The 19,230-nt window shown below is 42.8% G+C and overlaps 3 protein-coding genes across 3 annotated transcripts; 2 read left to right on the plus strand and 1 right to left on the minus strand.

The window, feature by feature from the left end:
- Positions 1–1,418: 1,418 nt before the first annotated feature.
- On the minus strand, positions 1,419–1,926 carry LOC145345381 (histone H2B 1.1-like). Its single transcript, XM_080193197.1, has one exon. The coding sequence runs from the start codon at positions 1,924–1,926 to the stop codon at positions 1,549–1,551; it is 378 nt and encodes a 125-aa protein (XP_080049323.1). The 3' UTR covers positions 1,419–1,548.
- Positions 1,927–16,830: 14,904 nt separating this feature from the next.
- LOC145345316 (histone H1-like) lies at positions 16,831–17,467 on the plus strand. The gene has a single exon (XM_080193132.1). The coding sequence runs from the start codon at positions 16,831–16,833 to the stop codon at positions 17,452–17,454; it is 624 nt and encodes a 207-aa protein (XP_080049258.1). The 3' UTR covers positions 17,455–17,467.
- An 877-nt stretch (positions 17,468–18,344) lies between these two features.
- Positions 18,345–18,776, plus strand: LOC145345385 (histone H4). The gene has a single exon (XM_080193201.1). The coding sequence runs from the start codon at positions 18,345–18,347 to the stop codon at positions 18,654–18,656; it is 312 nt and encodes a 103-aa protein (XP_080049327.1). The 3' UTR covers positions 18,657–18,776.
- Positions 18,777–19,230: the final 454 nt, after the last annotated feature.

Here is a 19,230-nt window from a genome sequence, read left to right on the forward strand (position 1 = left end):
ATAGATAATCTAAATTTCAGTTCAAGATTAGATTCACTTCATTTCTCTCCATAATCTAAAGTTTCCTTTTATTAGGAAGTTTATTTTACGTGTGGGATTTCTCTAACGGTCCAGAAGGCGAAAATTATTCCAAGTAATATTCTGCGGAGAATCTGAATTAAAATAAAACAAAATGCTAGAAAAATTCAACAGCTCCGGCAGTATCGATGAAGAAACAGGTTAATGTTTGGGATCTTTACAGGGGTTATTCCAATCCGGACCCTTAATTCTGTTTCTCCCCAGCTGCTGCCAGACTTGCTGAGTTTATTCAGCAGTTTTTATTCACGCCCAAAATAAAGGCGCCAAACTGGCAGAATCTAAACTTTTAAAGTAAACTGCCGATATATTTGTAAATTAAGGAACAAATTACAAATGTAATTAGCTCGAAGTTAAAATATTGAATCAACAACTTTTATAAATGTATTCTACCTCTTCCTATTGGCCTAAATTTTAATCAAATTCCAATTTAATCATTTACAATCCGGAATCTAATCAGCATTAATTTAGTTAAAACAGTGAACAGGCGTCAGAATGTTTTATTCATAGCCTTCTGCAAATAGTCTAATATTGTATTCATTTTGTCACAGGCTAAAAACTCAGTGTTAAAAGCGGAGTTTTCACTTTTGGTGTCAGTGTGCGGGGTTGAGGTTTCGACATATGCCTGAATCCGGCACTAAGCTAAACAAGCTACAGCTTACGGCCTCACAACATTTCAGGAGGTTTACAATGAATAGAACATTTAAGAGCGGATACCAGAAAAAAAAGCACCAGCTTGAACAGCAACTTTTATTAATAAAAGTGATACTGATTACTTTTTTGTCAGCATTTTGTGTATATACTAATGTATCTTAAAATTATTTAAGAAATTACATTTTAAATATTGTTTCCAATATTATTTATAAACTATAAGAGATTAAGCCAGCCAAATGATAAATATGTAATCAGTAAATGCATTAATTTGAAATGAATTTGTATCTTTCACTTTAAATACCTTGTTATTAAAAGGCATCATTATGTTTCAATTTTTTTGTGGCGACCCAAGGTCCTGTTTTGGGAGGCAGCTTTGAGGGGCTTTTTGGTGTAACTTTTTAAACGAGGCCAAGTTTTATATAGCTTGGGGTCTCACCAAGTCTAAATCCGACACTGCTTCGACACTAGTAGGATTGACATTTAACAAAATGACTATTGAGAGCACTCGAAGACAGAAACGGACGTAATTGCGATCTATTTGCGCTCTCACCAAACCCAGCGACAAGGGCGGATATAAGAGCGCAGCTAGTCACCGAGCAGTCACTATATGAAGGCGCTTAACAATTAAGACACCAAGTGCCAGCGGACTTTCATTCTGCATCCCTCAATAATCAAAACACACCAGAAACTCAAGTTCAAATTGCATTATTATTTACGATAAAACATCGTAATTATTAAAAGTGGGTTTAGCTACTTCACAGAAGTTGTGGGTGGCTCTTAAAAGAGCCTTTGTGTTTTTTTTCACTGCATTGGTCAGTTTTACTTGGAGCTGGTGTATTTGGTCACGGCCTTTGTTCCCTCCGACACGGCGTGTTTGGCCAGTTCCCCGGGCAACAGCAGGCGCACGGCGGTCTGGATCTCCCGGGAACTGATGGTGCTGCGCTTGTTGTAATGGGCCAGGCGTGAAGCCTCACCCGCGATGCGCTCGAAGATGTCACTGACGAAAGAGTTCATGATGCTCATGGCCTTGGAAGAAATTCCGGTGTCGGGGTGAACCTGCTTCATCACTTTGTAGATGTAGATGGCGTAACTCTCCTTCCTGCTTCGCCTCTTCTTCTTGCCGGTCTTGGTTGTCGGTTTCTTCAAGGCTTTCTTGCCGCCTTTCTTGGAAATTTGCTGCTTCTTATCCTCAGCCATTCTCACCTTCAATTTGAGAAAAGCAATAACTGAGCCTGGCCCCGGACCTCACTATTTATAGACTCAGACAAGGCCCAATGCAAATGAAGGATCGGGGATGACAATTTTCTCATTGGCTGATTCACGATGATGTCAAATCGTAATGTTCTGTCTATCATTGATTGGCTATCGAAAGTAACCAATCAGATTCACTATTTGTCACAGCCACAATTTCAGAAATGACAGAGGTTTGGCAGTGCAGTGGGCCATTCCACTCATCCTGTCTATACTGTCTCCAGATCTGCAACTCACCCAGTCCCTGTTCTCCTGTCTTCCCTTAGGAACATTGCACAATCCTTCTCTTCATCAAACAGCTTATTCTAAAAGTGAACTCTTTCTTTGAACTAGCTCCATAATACTCTCAAGCGGGGCATTGAAGACTGTAACCATCCCCTGCATCAAAAGATTTTTTCTTTCGCGTTGACAATCATTTCAGTTCCGTGTCCCCACCCGCTTGATTATGCTACGTGGGTGTAATTTCTCCAATTGAACTCAACCCATGCCCCCCAGGGTTTTGAAGGCCTCTATCTAATCTCCTCCCTGCTGTCACTTCTTGTCAGGAAGATTTGACTTGTTCAATTTTACGCTTGATTTGAGTTCACAGAATTGCTTCTAAATAAAATAGTTACAAAGCCAATACACAGTGGACAGGATGGAATCATATCCATTCCTTGTGTGATGATACTTCACTACCAATATATTTTATGTTTAAGAGGGACTGCTTTATCATTCAATATTTTGCTATGAAAGGAATACAGCAGATGCTGGAAAGCAGGATAAGCACTCCTTTTTGTCACGTAAGTCCTTATTTAGCAGGAGACTGAATGAGCTTGTTTACCAAAGAGGACCTTGTGGTGTTTTTTTGATTAATGCCATGGAGTGGTGGGCTTGGTATACAGGGCCATATAGTCATGTGATACAATAAAAGGGAGGAGCTAGGTTTGTACGTGAGAAAAACAGTTGTCTGAGTTCAGTTGCTGGAAAGGCCTGATAAAGTTAACAGCCTTCAAGCAACTCTCTCTTTACATAATCTCTCTGGAACCTCCAAAGCTGTGAACAAAGGTTAAGCAAGTTTGCCTGCATATGCAAACTATATTAAGCCAGTTTTACATGGGCGGGGGGTGGTGGTGTTCTTTTGGGTCAAACCAAGTAAACAAATTCAAATTACGTTAGGACAAAGAAAAAGGGGCAGTTCCCCAAAAGGAAGGGGGAACGGCCTGAATAGAAACAGAAATACAAAGGAAACTTAAGACACGTCAAATCAAAATGTGATTGTTGGGGTCTATAATGCACCTCAGCCCCTGCAGTGCCCAACGGGCACAGAAGGCGTTGACTGTGCCCGCGGACACCACATGCTCCCTCTCCAAGGTCACCTGGCTGCGAATGTAGCTGTGGTAGAGGGGTTTATGTCTATAGGAGAAATATTGCTTAATTGAAAACCAAAAGAGAAAATGCTGAAAAATCCCAGCAGGTCTGGCAACATTTGTAAGGAGAGAAAAGAGTTGACATTACGGGTCCAGATGACCCTTTGTTAAAGTTTTGGATTTCAGATTGCAGCATCCACAGTAATTTGCTTTTATTGTTTAATTGACACTGATTTACAGGTTAAGCATTGTTTCAATCAAAGATTTGTCAATGATTAAGAGTCAAACTGCTTCATTTTGTTAGAGTTATACTCAAACGGCATCATGGATAACGCTTGTTTTGTCAGTGGAATTATTCCTGGAGAAAAAGCATCCCTTTCTCAAACTGATGCCAGAATAGAATAATTGTTTTGGTCTCATCTGGCTTTATAATATACCTGGGATTTCTGCTCAGATTGGCTAACACTTGCTTCAAAACCAAATCCATTTTGAATCGGATCCAATCCATGTTTCCCAGAGGTGAGGCAAACAAGATCCAAGCTGACAAGATAAGTCATTGCACCCAATTTTTGATCGGATCCTTGATATCAGGCAAAAGGACATGTTATGGTGCAACAGAAGGCCATTTGGCCCATCATGATTGCACTGGCTTTCCATATGAGCAACTCATCTGGATTCCTCCCATCTCAACTTTCTCCCCTGACCATGTACATTCTTCCATTTTGGATATCAGTCTAAAGCACTTTCAAATGATTTGATTGAACCCGTCTCCACCACACTCAGACCATGCATTGCAAGCCCTAACAACTCACTACCTAAGAAAGCTCTTCCTCAAACAACTTTGGCTTGTTTTAATATGTACATTCAACCTGTCCCCTTTCATTCTCGATCCTTTCAGGAGTGGGAGCTGTTTATCCCATTACATGTTGCTCAGATTCCTCAATAGTTTCAAAACATCCATCAACTCTCTTCTCAACCTTTTCTGTAAAGTGAACAACTTCTCCAAACTATCTTCATAATGAAGTTCCTCACCCCTGGAGCTTTCTACAGGATCTTTTCTGCACTCTGTCTCTGATGCCTTCACATCCTTCCTATAATGTGGATCCCAGAAATGTACACAGCTGAGGCTGAACTGGTGATCCTACAAATTGACCATAAACTCTGCGCTGCTGTACACAATATGTCCATTAATAAAGTCTAGAAACATTATTAACTCTCCATGAACACTGTTCCATAATATCTTCACCAAGATCTCATTTTCCTCAATGAATGCTCCTCTCAGCCATCATTTCTCATGGGAAAATAGTTCCAACTTCACCAATATCTTGATATAACTGTTGTTCCTCGCCCCTGGAACCAAGCTGTGAATCCTTCCTGCAATTCCTCCAATGTCACCACATCCTTTCTAATGTATGGTGCACCGAACTGGACTCTACATACCTGCTGAGGCATAATAAGTGACTTGTGCAAATTGAACAAAGCTCCATTGCTCTGGTACTCTATGCCCTTATTAACAAAGCCTAAGATGCAGTATGCTTTATTAATCTCTCTTTCAATCTGCCCTGCCACCTTTGATAACTTACAGATACATCCATGGAGGTCCCTTTGCATCTGCACCCACATTTACATTATATCCTTTATTTTGTACTTTTCCTCCAAGTCCTTCCTACCAAACTGAAAGACTTCACGTGCTTCTGCTTTGAACTTTATCTGCCAATTGTGCTCCCACTCTTCTAACGTACCTACATCCTCGCCGTAACTTCACTCATCCCCTCACAGTTCATTTAGTTACAATTTTCACATCTTAAGTTTAGTGTCACAAGTAGGCTTACATTAATACTGCAGTGAAGATACTGTGAAAATCCCCCAGTTTCCATGCCTGTTCGGGTACACAGAGAACTTAGCATGGCTAATGCACCTAACCAGCAGGTCTTTTGGACTGTGGGAGGAAACCAGAGCACCCAGAGGAAAACCACGCAGACACAGGAAGAATGTGCAGACTCCACACAGACTGTGACCCATGCCAGGAATCGAGCCCAGGTTCATGGCGCTGTGAGGCAGCAGTGCTAACCACTATGCCATTGCTTCGCTACATCTCGAAGTTGTGCCCTGTACACCCAGTGTAGGTCATTACTATATACATACTATAAATATTTCATACAAACAATAACAAGGGTCCCATAGAAAACAGGAACAGGAGCAGGCCTGTTGGCCCTTCAAGCCTATCTGCCATTCATTATGATCATGTCTGATCATCAAATTCAATATTCTGAACATACCTTCTCCCTCATAGCCCTTGATCAATTTAGCCCTAAGAGTTACATCAAAATCTTCTTGAAACCATACAATGTTTGGCCTCAAATACTGCCTGTGGTAGTGAATTCTGCACCTTTCCCACTCTCTGGGTGAAGCCATTTCTCCTCACCTCGGTTCACCCCCTTAACCGCACAGTGATCACTAATTCTGGGCACCCGCATCATTGGGTTAATTCTTTCTAAACCTACCCTGTCTAATCATGTGAAAATGTTGCGTTTCTATGAGATTCCCTCTCACTCTTCTGAACTCCAGTGATATAATCCTAACCAACTTAATCACTCCATATATGACTGACCTGCTATCACAGGAATCAACTTGGTAAACCTTCACTGCAGTCCCACTATAGCAAAGAACTTCCTCCCTCAGATAAAGACACCACAACTGCACACAATATTTCAGATTTGGCCTCATCAACCTATACAACTGCAGTAAAACATTGCTATACTCAAATCCTCTAACTATAAAAAGAAAAGTACAGAACAGAAACAGGCCCTCCGACACTCCCAGTCTGTGCCAATCATGATGCCCAAACTAAACTTAAAATAAACCTTTCTGTCCTTACTCGGTTCAGATTCCTCTATTCTCTCCTTATTCATGAACCCATCCAGATGCCTCTTAAATATTGCCAATGTGCCTGCTTACACCACCTCCTCTGGCAGCGCATTCCAAGGCATCCACCTTTTTCTGCATGAAAAACGTCTCCTGCACATCTCCCTTAAACTATCCCCATCACCTTGAACCCAATGTTTCTTGAAAAAGACATTTCCACCCTGGGAAAAAAAGTCTCTGATTATTCACCTTGTCCATGTCTCTCAATGTTGTAGACCTCAGTCAGGTCGCCCCTCAGCCTCCATTTTCAATTAAAACACTAGTTTATTCAAGCTCTCCTTATAGCTGATACCCTCAAGACATCCTGATGAACCTTCTTTGCACTCCCTCCAAAACTTCCATGTCCTTCTGATAGTGTGGTGAACAGAACTGCATGCAATACTCCGAATGCGGCCTAACTAAGTTTCTATATAGCTGTAATATGATTTCCCAATTCTTTTACTCAATGCCCCAGCTGATGAGAGCAAGCATTCCGTATGCTTTCTTAATCATCTTGGCCACCAGCATTGACAAGATGATTAAGGCCAACATACCATTTGCCTTCTTTACTTCCTGCTGTAGCTGCTCACTTACTTTCACTGACTGACGATAAACCCTTGTGAATACAGATCCCCCCAAAACAATCTCTCCTCACAGGACAACTCCAGTCACAGTGTAGTGAACATTCTCTGTACTAGAGCTGTGATGAGTATGTCCCTTCTTAGGTTTGGGTATATATTGACATACTTATACTACTCTACATCTGCATAGCTTTCAATAATTGGTATGTGAGTGTAGCTTTGCACTGTATATGTTGTCATGTGAGTGTTTATTTATTCACTTGGAACACTGGGTTATATTGTGTATCAAACAGGTATTTCAATGTGGCCGTATCCTTTATTCCATGAACCTGAGTGTTTTATATCAAGCGTCTCACATTGTTTTATCTACACATTTCAGTTTCTGATCAGTAAATATAAACTGCCTCATCCTTGTCAGTTCCAGGTTGGTTGAAAATTTGTCCATTTTGTTACTCTCCAATTTTGAGTTGGGAAAATGGAATATTTCTGTACTTTCCGGTCAGTGGTGTATGAACACGTGTTTTGAATTGGTTAGTATCAGACATGTCATTGCAGCTTTTTTATTATTCTAAGTGAGTTTCAGAAAAGACTGTTAGTCTTGACCTTTAGCTCACTACTCTAGATGTTTGATGTTAGGTTAATGCTTATTCTATCCTTATATTTAAATTTTATTTATTGTTGTCACAAGTAGGCACCCATTAACGTGAATGAAGTTACTGTGTAAATCTCTGGCTCACCAAACTCCAGCACTAGTTGGGTACACTGAAGGAGAATTTAACATGGCCAATGTGCCTAATGAGTACGCCTTAAGAAACAGGAATAACCAGCGGAAACCGATGCAGACAGAAGTAGAACATGCAGACTCTGCACAGACAGTGACTGAATCGAACCGGGTTCCTTCTGCTGTGAGGCAGCAGTGCTAACCACTGTGTCACTTGCTGAGCTCTGCTAGGAGAATCAGGGCTTTATTCTGCAAATCACATTCTGAAATTTAGATTTTAATCAAGAATTCAGTTAGATCTTGTGAATTTTTTTTTGCACACAATTCATTATCAGAAGCATTAACTGCCTTCCCTACTCTTTCACAATGTGTACCATCCATGAATTCCATTGCAGCATCTCAAGAAGACTTTCTCCATCTTATCCTTGAGGCCTACAGCCTTTTAGACCCAGAAAATCATGGTAAGACATCTCATGATACCAGGTTAAAGTCCAACAGGTTTATTTGGAATCACGAGCCTTTGCAGCACTGCTCCTTTATCACTGCTCTGAAAGCTATGATTGCAGATAAACCTGTTGGACTTTAACCTGGTGCTGTGAGACTTCTTAGTGTGCCCAGCCTAGTCCAACATCTCCACACCACAGAAGATCATGGACATTTGGCACATGGAAATCACACCAAAGTTCACCTCCAATTCAAAGACCATTATGACTTGAAATTCTATCTCCAATCCTTCGTTGTCATTGGAGTAAAATATTCATTCTTCCTACCTATCTCAAACATGGCTGTACCTTTCGCAGACATCATGGTGCAAGGAGGTGGTTCCAAGTCAACTAGTGCAGAACAAATTGCTCACCTTTCTCTGTTCAAAGAACAAATATAATCAGTCTGGTAAGTGATCAGTATGTGAAATACATTTGCTCTGCATCTGTTCATCACTGGTTCAGTTCATAAGTCATTCTATATATGTAGTTGTGAGATGAATTTTCATTAGTTTGTGAGTTTTTGTCTCCTTCAATATTGGCTACTTTCTTTTCTGTCATTTTCTGGTATATGCACATGAGTACTATTCAATATTAAATTGTTGCTGGGATGAATACAACTAAAGGATTCATGTTGTATAGAACATAGAAAAACTACGGCACAAACAAGCCCTTTGGCTCACAAGTTGTGCCGAACATATCCTTATCTACTAGGCTTACCTATAACCCTCTATCTTACTAAGTATGTTGTAGCTCCTTAAGATGCACATGAATGAGATGTGTTCTGTATGTCACTCTTATGTTTTTGTGATTGTATGATTTTATCTCTGTCAGTTTGGTACTGATGCACATGTACGATTCACTCTGCAGCACTCAGTCTCTGAACACAGTGTGAGTGTGATCATGTTTTTTTCAGTCTCTTATCTTATATGAATGTTGTTATCAATCTGTACCTTTCTGTAATTGTGATCTTTTGTCCTTGGGACACTGTCAGTGTGGCTTTCTATTTTTATCACTTCAACTTAATGGTGCGAGTGTCATCTATTGTCGTTGTTATGCCCTTAATTCTGCAAATGTCAGGCCCTGTTTGGAATGGGCATGTGGAATATATTCACTATCTTGTGGCCTGTTTTCTCTTCCTGCCATTTTCTGTTAATAAATCTGAAAGATAGTTTACTTCTGTACCTGTCAGTCTGTGTGCTGTATGTGAAAGGTCTGTACATTTTGTATATGTTTCTCTATGATACAATGTCTAAGATTGAGGTGAGTTAAGTAACTATCAGCCCATGGAATCAAGTACAATGTTGTGATCTATTACGCATTGCAGTCTCCAACATTACAGGTGAATGTTACATTGTGAAGCTTTCAATGCCTGGAAGTGAGTGTGAGTTTAGTTCCACATTAGTTCCACATTCATCAGTCATTACCCAGGGATATGTGTACCTGATTCATGTATGTCTCTGCTACTGTATATAAATATTATTTACATTCTAGATCTCCCAGATATGATACTGTTTTTGAAAGTAGGAAAAATCCTAAGTAGTTACTTTGTCATTCTTTACTGTGTGAGTGACAGATTATTTTGGCTTCAATATTTCCTGTGTAAATGAGAGCCTTTGCGCTTCATTTGTTCTTTCTTTCAGCTTTCCCTGAGGTGTAAAATAGTGTCTAATTATATTTTGTCATTTACTATGGATCTAATGATCTGGTAGTATTGCTGTGCTTTGTGAGTCATACCCTACCTGCTGTGTTGGAACCAGCTCCATGCACTTGTCCTTCCTTCAAGGTAGCATCTGCCTCAGCAATTTACCTTTTTTTTTCCTTCCAGAGCTCCTAACTCTGAAGAATAGGTGAGCTAGGAGGTAGAAAAGTATTCAAAGAATTAATCATAATAGTAAAACCAGTTACAAATCAGTATCTGAGCCCATCACAGTACTACAGCAATCAGTTCCTGCTTCATTTGATATTCTTTGATGGGTGGGATAGAGAATCAGTCTCTCCTGCGTACTGCTGCTTCAGACGGGCTGTCCGGATTGGGCAGAGATTTCAGCAACGGTCAGATTTAAATTTGCAGCTTTTTTTTAAACTAACTGTGCTGTGGGAACCAAGTCATAGTCAGAAAGGTAGAGTTTTACAGAGAAGCTAGATGCCCTTCGGCCCATCGTGTCTGCAGCAACCATCAGGCACCTATCTATTCTAATCCCATTTTACATCCCCTGCTCCATTGCCTTGCTTGCTATGGTGTTTCGGGTATTTATCTAAATGCTTCTTAAATGTTGTGAGGTTTACTTTCTCCAGCATCCCCTCTGAATCACCTTCTCCTTAACTTCTACCTTTAGCACTTATTATTGGTTCATCTACTCAGGGAAAAATATTCCTTCTATCTCTCCTATGTATGGTCCTCATAATTTTGTACACCTTGAAGTTTTTCCCTGTTCAGCCTTCTCTGCTCTATGGAAAGCAACCCCAGCTGGTCCAGCCTCATTTTACAGCAGAAATACATAAGTATAGGTAATCTCCTGGTGAATCTCCTCTCAATATTTTCTGGTGTAATTACATCCTTCCTACGGTGTGGTGACAAAATCTATGTACAGTACTCTAGGTGTAACCTAACCAGCATTTTACACGTTCAACCTATCTTCCCAGTGTGTATATTGGGTGGCACAGTATATAGCACTGCAGCATCTCAGCACCAGGGACCTGAGTTCAATTCCCTTTATGGGTCACTATCTGTGTAGAGTTTGCACATTCTTCCCGTGTCTGCATGGGTTTCCTTCGGGTGCTCTGGTTTCCTCCTGGATTCCAAAGATGTGGGGTTAGGTCGATTGACCATGCTAACTTGACTCTTAGTGTCAGGGAGATTAGCAGAGTGAATACATGGGGTTAAGGGGAAAGGGCCTGGTTGGGATTGTTGTCGGTGCAGGTTCAATGGGCTGAATGACCTCTCCCTGCACTGTGGGGATTCTATCACTGATAATGCCATGGACCCGGGTTCAATTCTGGTCTCGGGTCACTGTCTGTGTGCAATTTGTACGTTCCCCCCGTGTCTGCATGGCCTTTCTCCCACAGTCCAAAGATGTAGAAGTTAGATTGATTAGCCATGCTAAATTGCCCCTTTGTGTTGGGTTACAGGGGCAGAGCCTGGCTAGGATAGTTGCCAGTGCAGGCTAGACAGGCGGAATGGCTTCCTTCTGCACCATAGGGATTCAATGCCTCAACAAATTTAGAACATAGAACACTACAGCACAAACAGGCCCTTCGGCCCACAAGTTGCGCTGATCATATCCCTACCTACCAGGCCTATCTATAACCCTCAATCCCATTTGAATACTTATCCACCTATGTATCTGTCCTGCTGCCTTCTGGGATCTTCTAGCATGAACCCATAGATCCCTCTGGTCTTCTGAATGTCCGAACATTCTACTATTCATTATGTACTATTTATTCAAAGTACATCACCTCAAACTATTCAGGGTTAAATTCTACTTGCCACTGTTTTGCCCATCTGACCAGCCCATCTATATCATCCTGTAATCTATAACTGCTCCACTAATTTTCATGCCATATGTACAATTACTGATCATACCATCCCCACTCCCTCCCCTATTGTTTTGAAGTTTCACCTATAAGGTTAAAAGGTGGTGTTTTACAAATGTAAATATTAAAAAGAAATGTTGAGAAAATCAAAAATCATCTACATTGTCTCTTTAAAAGACATATGTCTTTCTGCTTGGGATTTTAAACTGCAGAAAGCAGGCCTCAGAAGCAACATTTGTATCCAATGCAGCAGCCAGAGTTCCAGCAACGCAAAACAAACTTTTGAATTGAACAAATGGGTTTAAGGCAAACACACAGAACCAATGGAATTCAAATGTAAGGTTTGTTGACAGCATTAAGCCACTCAAATCACAGGAATACCGTGAGGTAATTCCAGGTAGGTAAACCCAGACAAGGGGAGATAGAAGTTAGTGCAACCTTGCTACCTCTTTAGATTGAAGGACGGAACGGCGAGTCTCTCAAATGAAATGCTGCAGTTATATATATATGGCTTCATCAAATCACCATCTAAATGTGAGAAACCAATTCAGAAAATATTCCAGACCAAAGCATCAGAAGAAAGTTCATACTTCCAACTGACGCCTGGGATATGATTTGAGAGTGACTATATTCTGTATTATTCCTGAATGAATCTTGTAATTAGAACAACATTCCATTGGGGAGTTTATTCAGTTTGCTAATTGCTTTAATAAGGTTGTCCCCAGGTTCTAAAATAAATACTAGTTAATTGTTCATGATAGGATGTGGCAGATGCTGCTTCAGATTATCAAAATCAGTTAATTCATACTATCTCTCGCACACTTACTTAAGAATACGAAGTATATTCCTTGGAGCGAGGGGGGTTGGGGAGTTCCAAAATTGCGCAGAGGGCAACATCACCTCTGCATGGTAACACCATTCATGTCCAGATCATTAAAGTTCACTACAAACAGCTAGGGATCCCACACCAACCCCTGTGGTGCATCACTGAACACAGGCTTCAATCACAGCAACAAGCTCAGACTATCAGCCTCTGCCTCCTGCCCTAAGTCAATCTTGGATCCAATCTGACCAGTGTCCCGGTCTCTTACCTTTTTGATCTGAATTCCATGGAGACGACATTAAGTGCACTGGCCTCATCTTAACCCAGAGTCACCTTTTACCCGTGGGAAAGCTAATGTCTCCTGAAGGGAAGCCCACTCCCCTCACTGAGTGGCAGTGTGGGGTAAGGGAGAGGCTGCACATGCGCGCTGAACTCAATGTGTCTGCAGGAAGGGGGGGGGGCGTGGAATAGACCGCGCACGCGCACATCTCGCCTTGTGCTCAGCTCCCGGAAATCAATGGGAATTTTCCCCATTTCCCTCGCATCAGACACACAGAGCAAAAGCTGCAAACTGCTGTAGTCCTGGTGTGTGGGGGGAGTGCTCGGTGGAGAGGCTGAGTGAAGCTATAGCGATTGAAGATCTCTGTTTGTCCCAATTAAATATTCAATTTGCAGTCATACCCTGTAGCTTGTTAAAGTAAAGTTTATTTATTAATCACAAGGAGGCTTACATTCACACTGCAATGAAGTAACTGAAAATTCCCTAGTCGCCACAGTCCGGCACCTGTTAGGCTAACACTGAGGGACAATTCAGCATGGCGGATTCACCTAACCTGCTCATCTGTGGACTGTGGGAGGGAACCTGAGCCCCTGGGGGAAACCCATGCAGACATGGGGAGAAAGTGCAAACTGCACACAGACAATGACCCAAGCCAGGAATCAAACCCAGGCCCCTGGCGCTGTGAGGTTGCTGTGCTAACCACTGTGCCACCCACGGTGTGTTTGTTATTACGCTGTCACCCATCCCGTCAAATCCAGAGATTGTGCAAACTAGAACTTTATTATTTGACTGAATTTTCACCCTTTTCCAATTGTAAATTGATGAAAAGGTAAATCATCTTGGTTCACACATTCCTTGGTTCGCACTCCCCTGATATACACACCTCCCTGGTTTTGCAAATCCCCCGGTTCGTGCACACCTGTGTATGCACATTCCCCTGTTTTACACAGCCCACTGGCTGGTGCATTCCCTTAGTTTACATAGTCTCCTGGTTTGCACACTCCTCTCGTGTGTGTACTGTCCTGGTTTGCACAGTCCCCTGGCTGTGCACACCCCAGATTTGCACACTCTCCAGGTTTGTGTATTCTCCAAGTTTGCACACTCCCTTGGTTTATGCACTCCCCTGGTTTAAGCACACCTCTGGTTTGTGCACTCCCCTGATTTACACACTCCCCTGGTTTGCATGCTCCCCTGGTTTATGCACTTCCCTGGTTCACGCACTCTCTAGGTTTGCGCACTGCTTGGTTTGTGTACTCCCCTGGTTCATGCACTCCCCAGGTTTGACCACTCCCCTGGTTTGCACACTTCCCTGGTTTTGATTTGATTTGATTTACTATTGTCACATGTATTAACATACAGTGAAAAATATTGTTTCTTGTGCACTATACAGACAAAACGTAGCTTCCATAGAGAAGGTAATGAGAAAGTGCAGAATGTAACGTTACAATCATAGCTAGGGTGTAGAGAAAGATCAACTTAATGCAATGTAAGTCCATTCAAAAGTCTGACAACAGCAGGGAAGAAGCTGTTCTTGAGTCAGTTGGTACATGACACAGTTGTATATTTTTCCTGAAGGAAGATGGTGGAATAGCAAATATTTGGGTTGCATGGGGTCCTGAGTTATGCTGGCTGCTTTGCCGAGGCAGTCAATGGATGGGAGGTTGGTTGTTGTGATGGATGGGGCTACATTCATAACCTTTTGTAGTTCCTAGTGATCTTTGGCCAGACCAGGAGTCATACCAAGTTGTGATACCACGAGAAAGAATGTTTTCTATGGTGCATCTGGAAATGTTGGTGAGAGCAATAGCTGACATACCAAATTTCCTTAGTCTTCTGAGAAAGTAGAGGCATTGCTGTGCTTTCTTAACTATAGTGGCAACAATGGGGGGACCAAAACAGGCTGTTGGTGATCTGGACACCTAAAAACTTGAAGCTCTTGAGTCTTTCTACTTCATCCCCATTGATATATAAAGGGACATGCTCTCCTGTAGACTTGCTGAAGTCGATGGCAATCTCTTTCATTTTGTTGACATTGAGGGGGAGATTATTGTTGCTGCACCAGTTCACTAGAGTCTCTATCCCATTCCTGTACTCTGTCCCATCATTGTTTTGAGATCTGACCCACTGTGGTGGAACCATCAGCAAATTTGAAAATCAGATTGGAGGGGAATTTGGTGTATAAGGAGTATAATAAGGGGCTGAAAACACAGCCTTGTGGGGCACTGGTGTTGAAGATGATGGTGGAGGAGGTGTTGTTGCTTATTCTTCCTGATTGTGGTCTGTGAGTTGGGAAGTTCAGGATCCAGTCACAGAGGGAAGTGCCGAGACCCAGGCCATGAAGGTTGGAGATGAGTTTTGTGGGAATAATAGTGTTGAAGGCTGAGCTGTAGTTAATAAATAGGAGTCTGTCATCGGTGTCGTTGTTATTTAGGTTTGCACAGTTTCCTGGGTTGATACACTCCCTCAGTTTACACACTCCACTGGTTTGAATACTTCCCTGGTTGGCACATTCCCCTGGTTTATACACTCCCCTGGTTTGCACACTCCCTCTGTTTATAAATTCCCCTGGTTCACACATGCTTCCCTTTTTTTACACGCTCCCCTGATATGCACACTCCTCCGGTTTGCACACTCCCTGCATTGACACATACCCCTGGATTTAACATTTCCCAGATTTGTACTCTTCCCTCCTTGTACATAGTCCTTTGGTTTATGCATTCCCTCCTCTAACTCACTGCCCTAGTGTGCACATAACCCCGGGTATATATGTTCCCCCACCTTACAATTTCCTGCTTCACACCCCTGGCATAGTACTTCCTTGGTTTCACAAACTTGCTTGATGTTACACAGTCTCTAGTTTTAAACATCCTCTGGTATACACAGTCCCCTGTTTTAGAACCTCCTCTAATCTGTCCTGTTTCCAAAGCAATTCTATTTCCTTTTGAGGATGTACATATGCTTTGGGCACAGTTATGGATTGCGATATTTATGTATTCTAATGCAGTATTCATACAGCATCTTACACCATTTGCTAATGCATGTGTTACTGTAATATTGCTCTTCATCCTGATATTGACACAAAGCTGGGTACTGCAGTATTGAATATTTCCTTCTTTCTCTCTCGCTCCCTCTGTCTCTAATTCTTTGAGCCTCCCATTCATTTTCTCTGTCTTTGTATGTCTCTTCCACTTTTTATCTCTCTCAATCTATTTCACTTTCTGTGTCACTGTGCCTCCAATCTCAATGTGACTCTCTGTGCCTATTTCTATATGTCCTCCCATCTCTCATTCTCTGCCTCTGTATTACTGGGAAGTTGAGGAAGGTAACCTCAAACTGGAAAATCTCGAGGTTTAGTGAAAATATCATTTGTATTTTCAGTTTGAAGAAAGATACACAAACAATGCAATTTCATGAAAACACATCTGATTGGCCGCTCGCTGGGGAATGAGGTTAACGCACAATATGTGGGGCAGGAAATACAGAGGGATTAACAAAGTGAATGTAATATTTATAATTAACCAACATAACGGGGAAAAGTGTGGAAGAGAGCGACAATATGCCCTGGGAAGTTTAAATTACAAAAGCATTTTAGCCTGGGATTGTGTAGATGGGAATATTGTGCAGGAGAGAGTGTGTGATAGGGGCGGGGGAAACAGGAGAAGATCACTGTGTTTGTGTGTCCGTTCAGATTGTGAGATCTCCGTATCATTCTTGTGTAAATCAAAAATATTTTTCAATCAACTTCTCCCCCTGTGTCCCTCCTACTTCTCAAAGTTAGATTTCAACGCAATTTCCATGTCGGTTTCCAAATTTCAGTCGAAAAGTAAGGGAGATGACAGCGATGGGGTGAGAGAACGCGAAAAGTACAGCAGAGAAATGAAATTTACTCCCAAATGCAGCCTTCAATCCGGGTGAAATTTTTTCTACAACAGACATTAAGGTGTTAGACACAGTGAGGATTGAACCTGGGCCAGTGTGGAGCCGGGATTTGAGTGGAAATTGAGAGTTTGGGACGAGAGAGAAACACAGAGAAGGCAGCAGCAGCCTGGAGCTGACAGCAGCTTGTCTCCGCCCCGTCCGCTCGCTGCCTTTAAGTTGCTCAGTGCCGCCACCAAACGCTTCATTTCTCATCCAGTTCACATTGACGGAGAGATTTGGTGAAGAGTTCCGGACATGAGCGACAGTGCAGCCGCCGAAACGGCTCCTGCAGCCGCCGCCACAGGCAAGGCATCCAAGAAGAAGAAGGCAGCGGCTTCCCGGAAGAAAGCAACAGGTCCCAGTGTGGGCGATCTGATCCTCCAGATAGTGGCGGAATGCAAGGATCGCAAGGGGATGTCCACTGCCGCCATCAAGAAGGCGCTGCGGGGCAAAGGGGTGGACGTGGACAAACGGGGGAGCCAGATCAGGCAAAGTTTAAAGAGGAATGTGGAAAATGGAAAGCTGATTCAGCTGAGTGGTATTGGCGCCTCCGGCTCCTACAAACTCGCTCAGAAAACAGCGGAGCGGAAAACTGTCAAGAAGGTAAAGGCAGGAGCGGCCAAGAAAACCCCAGTGAAGAAAGCGGTGACCAAGAAAGTAACAAAGAAACCAGCAACAAAGAAATCGGCAACAAAGAAACCAGCAGCCAAGAAAACCACAGTGAAGAAAACAGTCAAGAAAACGACAGCTCCAAAAAAGAGCGTGAAGAAAGCATCCCCCAAGAAAAAGATTGCTGTGAAGAAGGTCACGAAGGTAAAGACATCGAAGGCCAAACCCAAAGCGGCTGCAGCAAAGTCTAAGAAAGCAGGAAAGAAGTGAAATTCGCCGAGCAAATCCCAAACCTGTGAACCCAAAGGCTCTTCTCAGAGCCACCCACCTCTCTCAGGAAAGAGCTGAACCCCCCCGCGGTCAATGAATCGCTGTCCCGGCGCTGGGAGCAGATTTCAGAGAGAAATGTTAATCCAGTATTCCCGCTCACTCGCTGACATGTTCCGGACCCCCCTGACTCTCTGCACTCACACAGGGACATTGCTGCCTCTCGCTAACCCGGGAATGGCTCGGTGGTGGTGGTGGTGGTCGGGGGGTGGGGGTGGTGGGGAGACACTCACACTTTGTGCTAGTTTCGGGGTGTGGATGCAAAAGAGGAATCCTGGTGGAGAAAACCCACCCCACAAGTCGAAACACCAAACACATTTTATCAACTGGGAGAGATTTCAATAAAATTCTCGACCCCTCTTGGAGAGGAGTTGTCGGGAATGGAATAGGAGCTGGGATTGAAATGGGATCAGACAGTTCCACTCGTTATAGAAAGGATTGTACTGAGGTGGGAATATTAAAGTAAATTTTATTGGTCACAAGTAAGACTTACATTAACACTACAATGAAAAAACTGTGAAGTTCCCCTAGTCGCCACAAGTCTGGATTGAGTAGACCCGGGTTTTTAACTCGCTCGTATCTGATATTCCAGTTTGTACGTTTTGTTCCCGCGCTCTTTTCGTTTCTGTTTGAATTTGAATCTTAAATATCAGTTCGGGCAGGAGGAGGAGGAGCTGGATGGTGAAAGACATTTCACTGCTCTGTCTGTCTCTCAGTCTCCTCCCCGTCCCGCCTCTCTCTCTCTTTCTCAGTCAGGTCGGGGCGAGCTGTATAATAAAGGGAGCTGCAGCAGCTCCTCTCTCATTTAGCAGCGATTTGACTGAAGAAGAATCATGTCTGGCAGAGGGAAAGGAGGTAAAGGACTGGGGAAAGGCGGAGCAAAGAGGCACCGCAAAGTGCTTCGTGATAACATCCAGGGCATCACCAAGCCAGCCATCCGCCGCCTGGCTCGCCGTGGCGGCGTCAAGCGGATCTCGGGCTTGATCTACGAGGAGACCCGCGGGGTGCTGAAGGTTTTCCTGGAGAATGTGATCAGGGATGCGGTCACCTACACCGAGCACGCCAAGCGCAAGACGGTCACCGCCATGGATGTGGTGTACGCTCTGAAACGCCAGGGCCGCACTCTCTATGGATTCGGCGGCTAAACAAATCCATTCACTTCTGACAAAACCCAAAGGCTCTTTTCAGAGCCTCCCATCTTCTCAGGTTGAGAGCACTGACCTCGGTACAGCATCGGGTTCTTTCTAAATATGGAATTTCATGTAGTTTGATTATCTCTTTAAGAATGGGACCAATCTGAATTGTTCCTGTAACAATCCCGTTTCACAGCAATCAGCGTTATTGTCGCCTGTTCCAGAGCTGCTCACGTTTAGGACTCTGACCTTAGAGCGGGAGCGGATATCTAAGTGTTTGGCAGCATCGCCTTTTTTCGGTTATATTTAAACTTATTACGCGTTCACTGTGTGTGCCCCATTAAATAATGTCAATTATTGCGTCGGTTTCAAAATTTGCGAGGATGGAAAGACAGTGACTTTGAGATAGAAAAATAGTGATCAGAATGTGTCAGCTTGCAAACATTTGTTGCAATTTCCTGTTAATTTATTACCATTAACATTTATGGATATTAAGCTGGTGTTTATCTTCTTATTCCATTCCTTCAATCGCTCTGCAGCAATTTGCCTCCGTTCGACCGTCTAAAGCTTGTTTTTTAATCATTTT

Source organism: Carcharhinus amblyrhynchos, chromosome 7 (genome assembly GCF_965287045.1).
Source record: "Carcharhinus amblyrhynchos chromosome 7, sCarAmb.v2.hapA, whole genome shotgun sequence".
Lineage (NCBI taxonomy): Eukaryota > Metazoa > Chordata > Chondrichthyes > Carcharhiniformes > Carcharhinidae > Carcharhinus > Carcharhinus amblyrhynchos.

Excerpts from the sequence above, each read along its gene's own strand:
- LOC145345381 (XM_080193197.1), bottom strand. The coding sequence starts at position 1,926 with ATGGCTGAGGATAAGAAGCAGCAAATTTCCAAGAAAGGCGGCAAGAAA.
- LOC145345316 (XM_080193132.1), top strand. The coding sequence starts at position 16,831 with ATGAGCGACAGTGCAGCCGCCGAAACGGCTCCTGCAGCCGCCGCCACA.
- LOC145345385 (XM_080193201.1), top strand. The coding sequence starts at position 18,345 with ATGTCTGGCAGAGGGAAAGGAGGTAAAGGACTGGGGAAAGGCGGAGCA.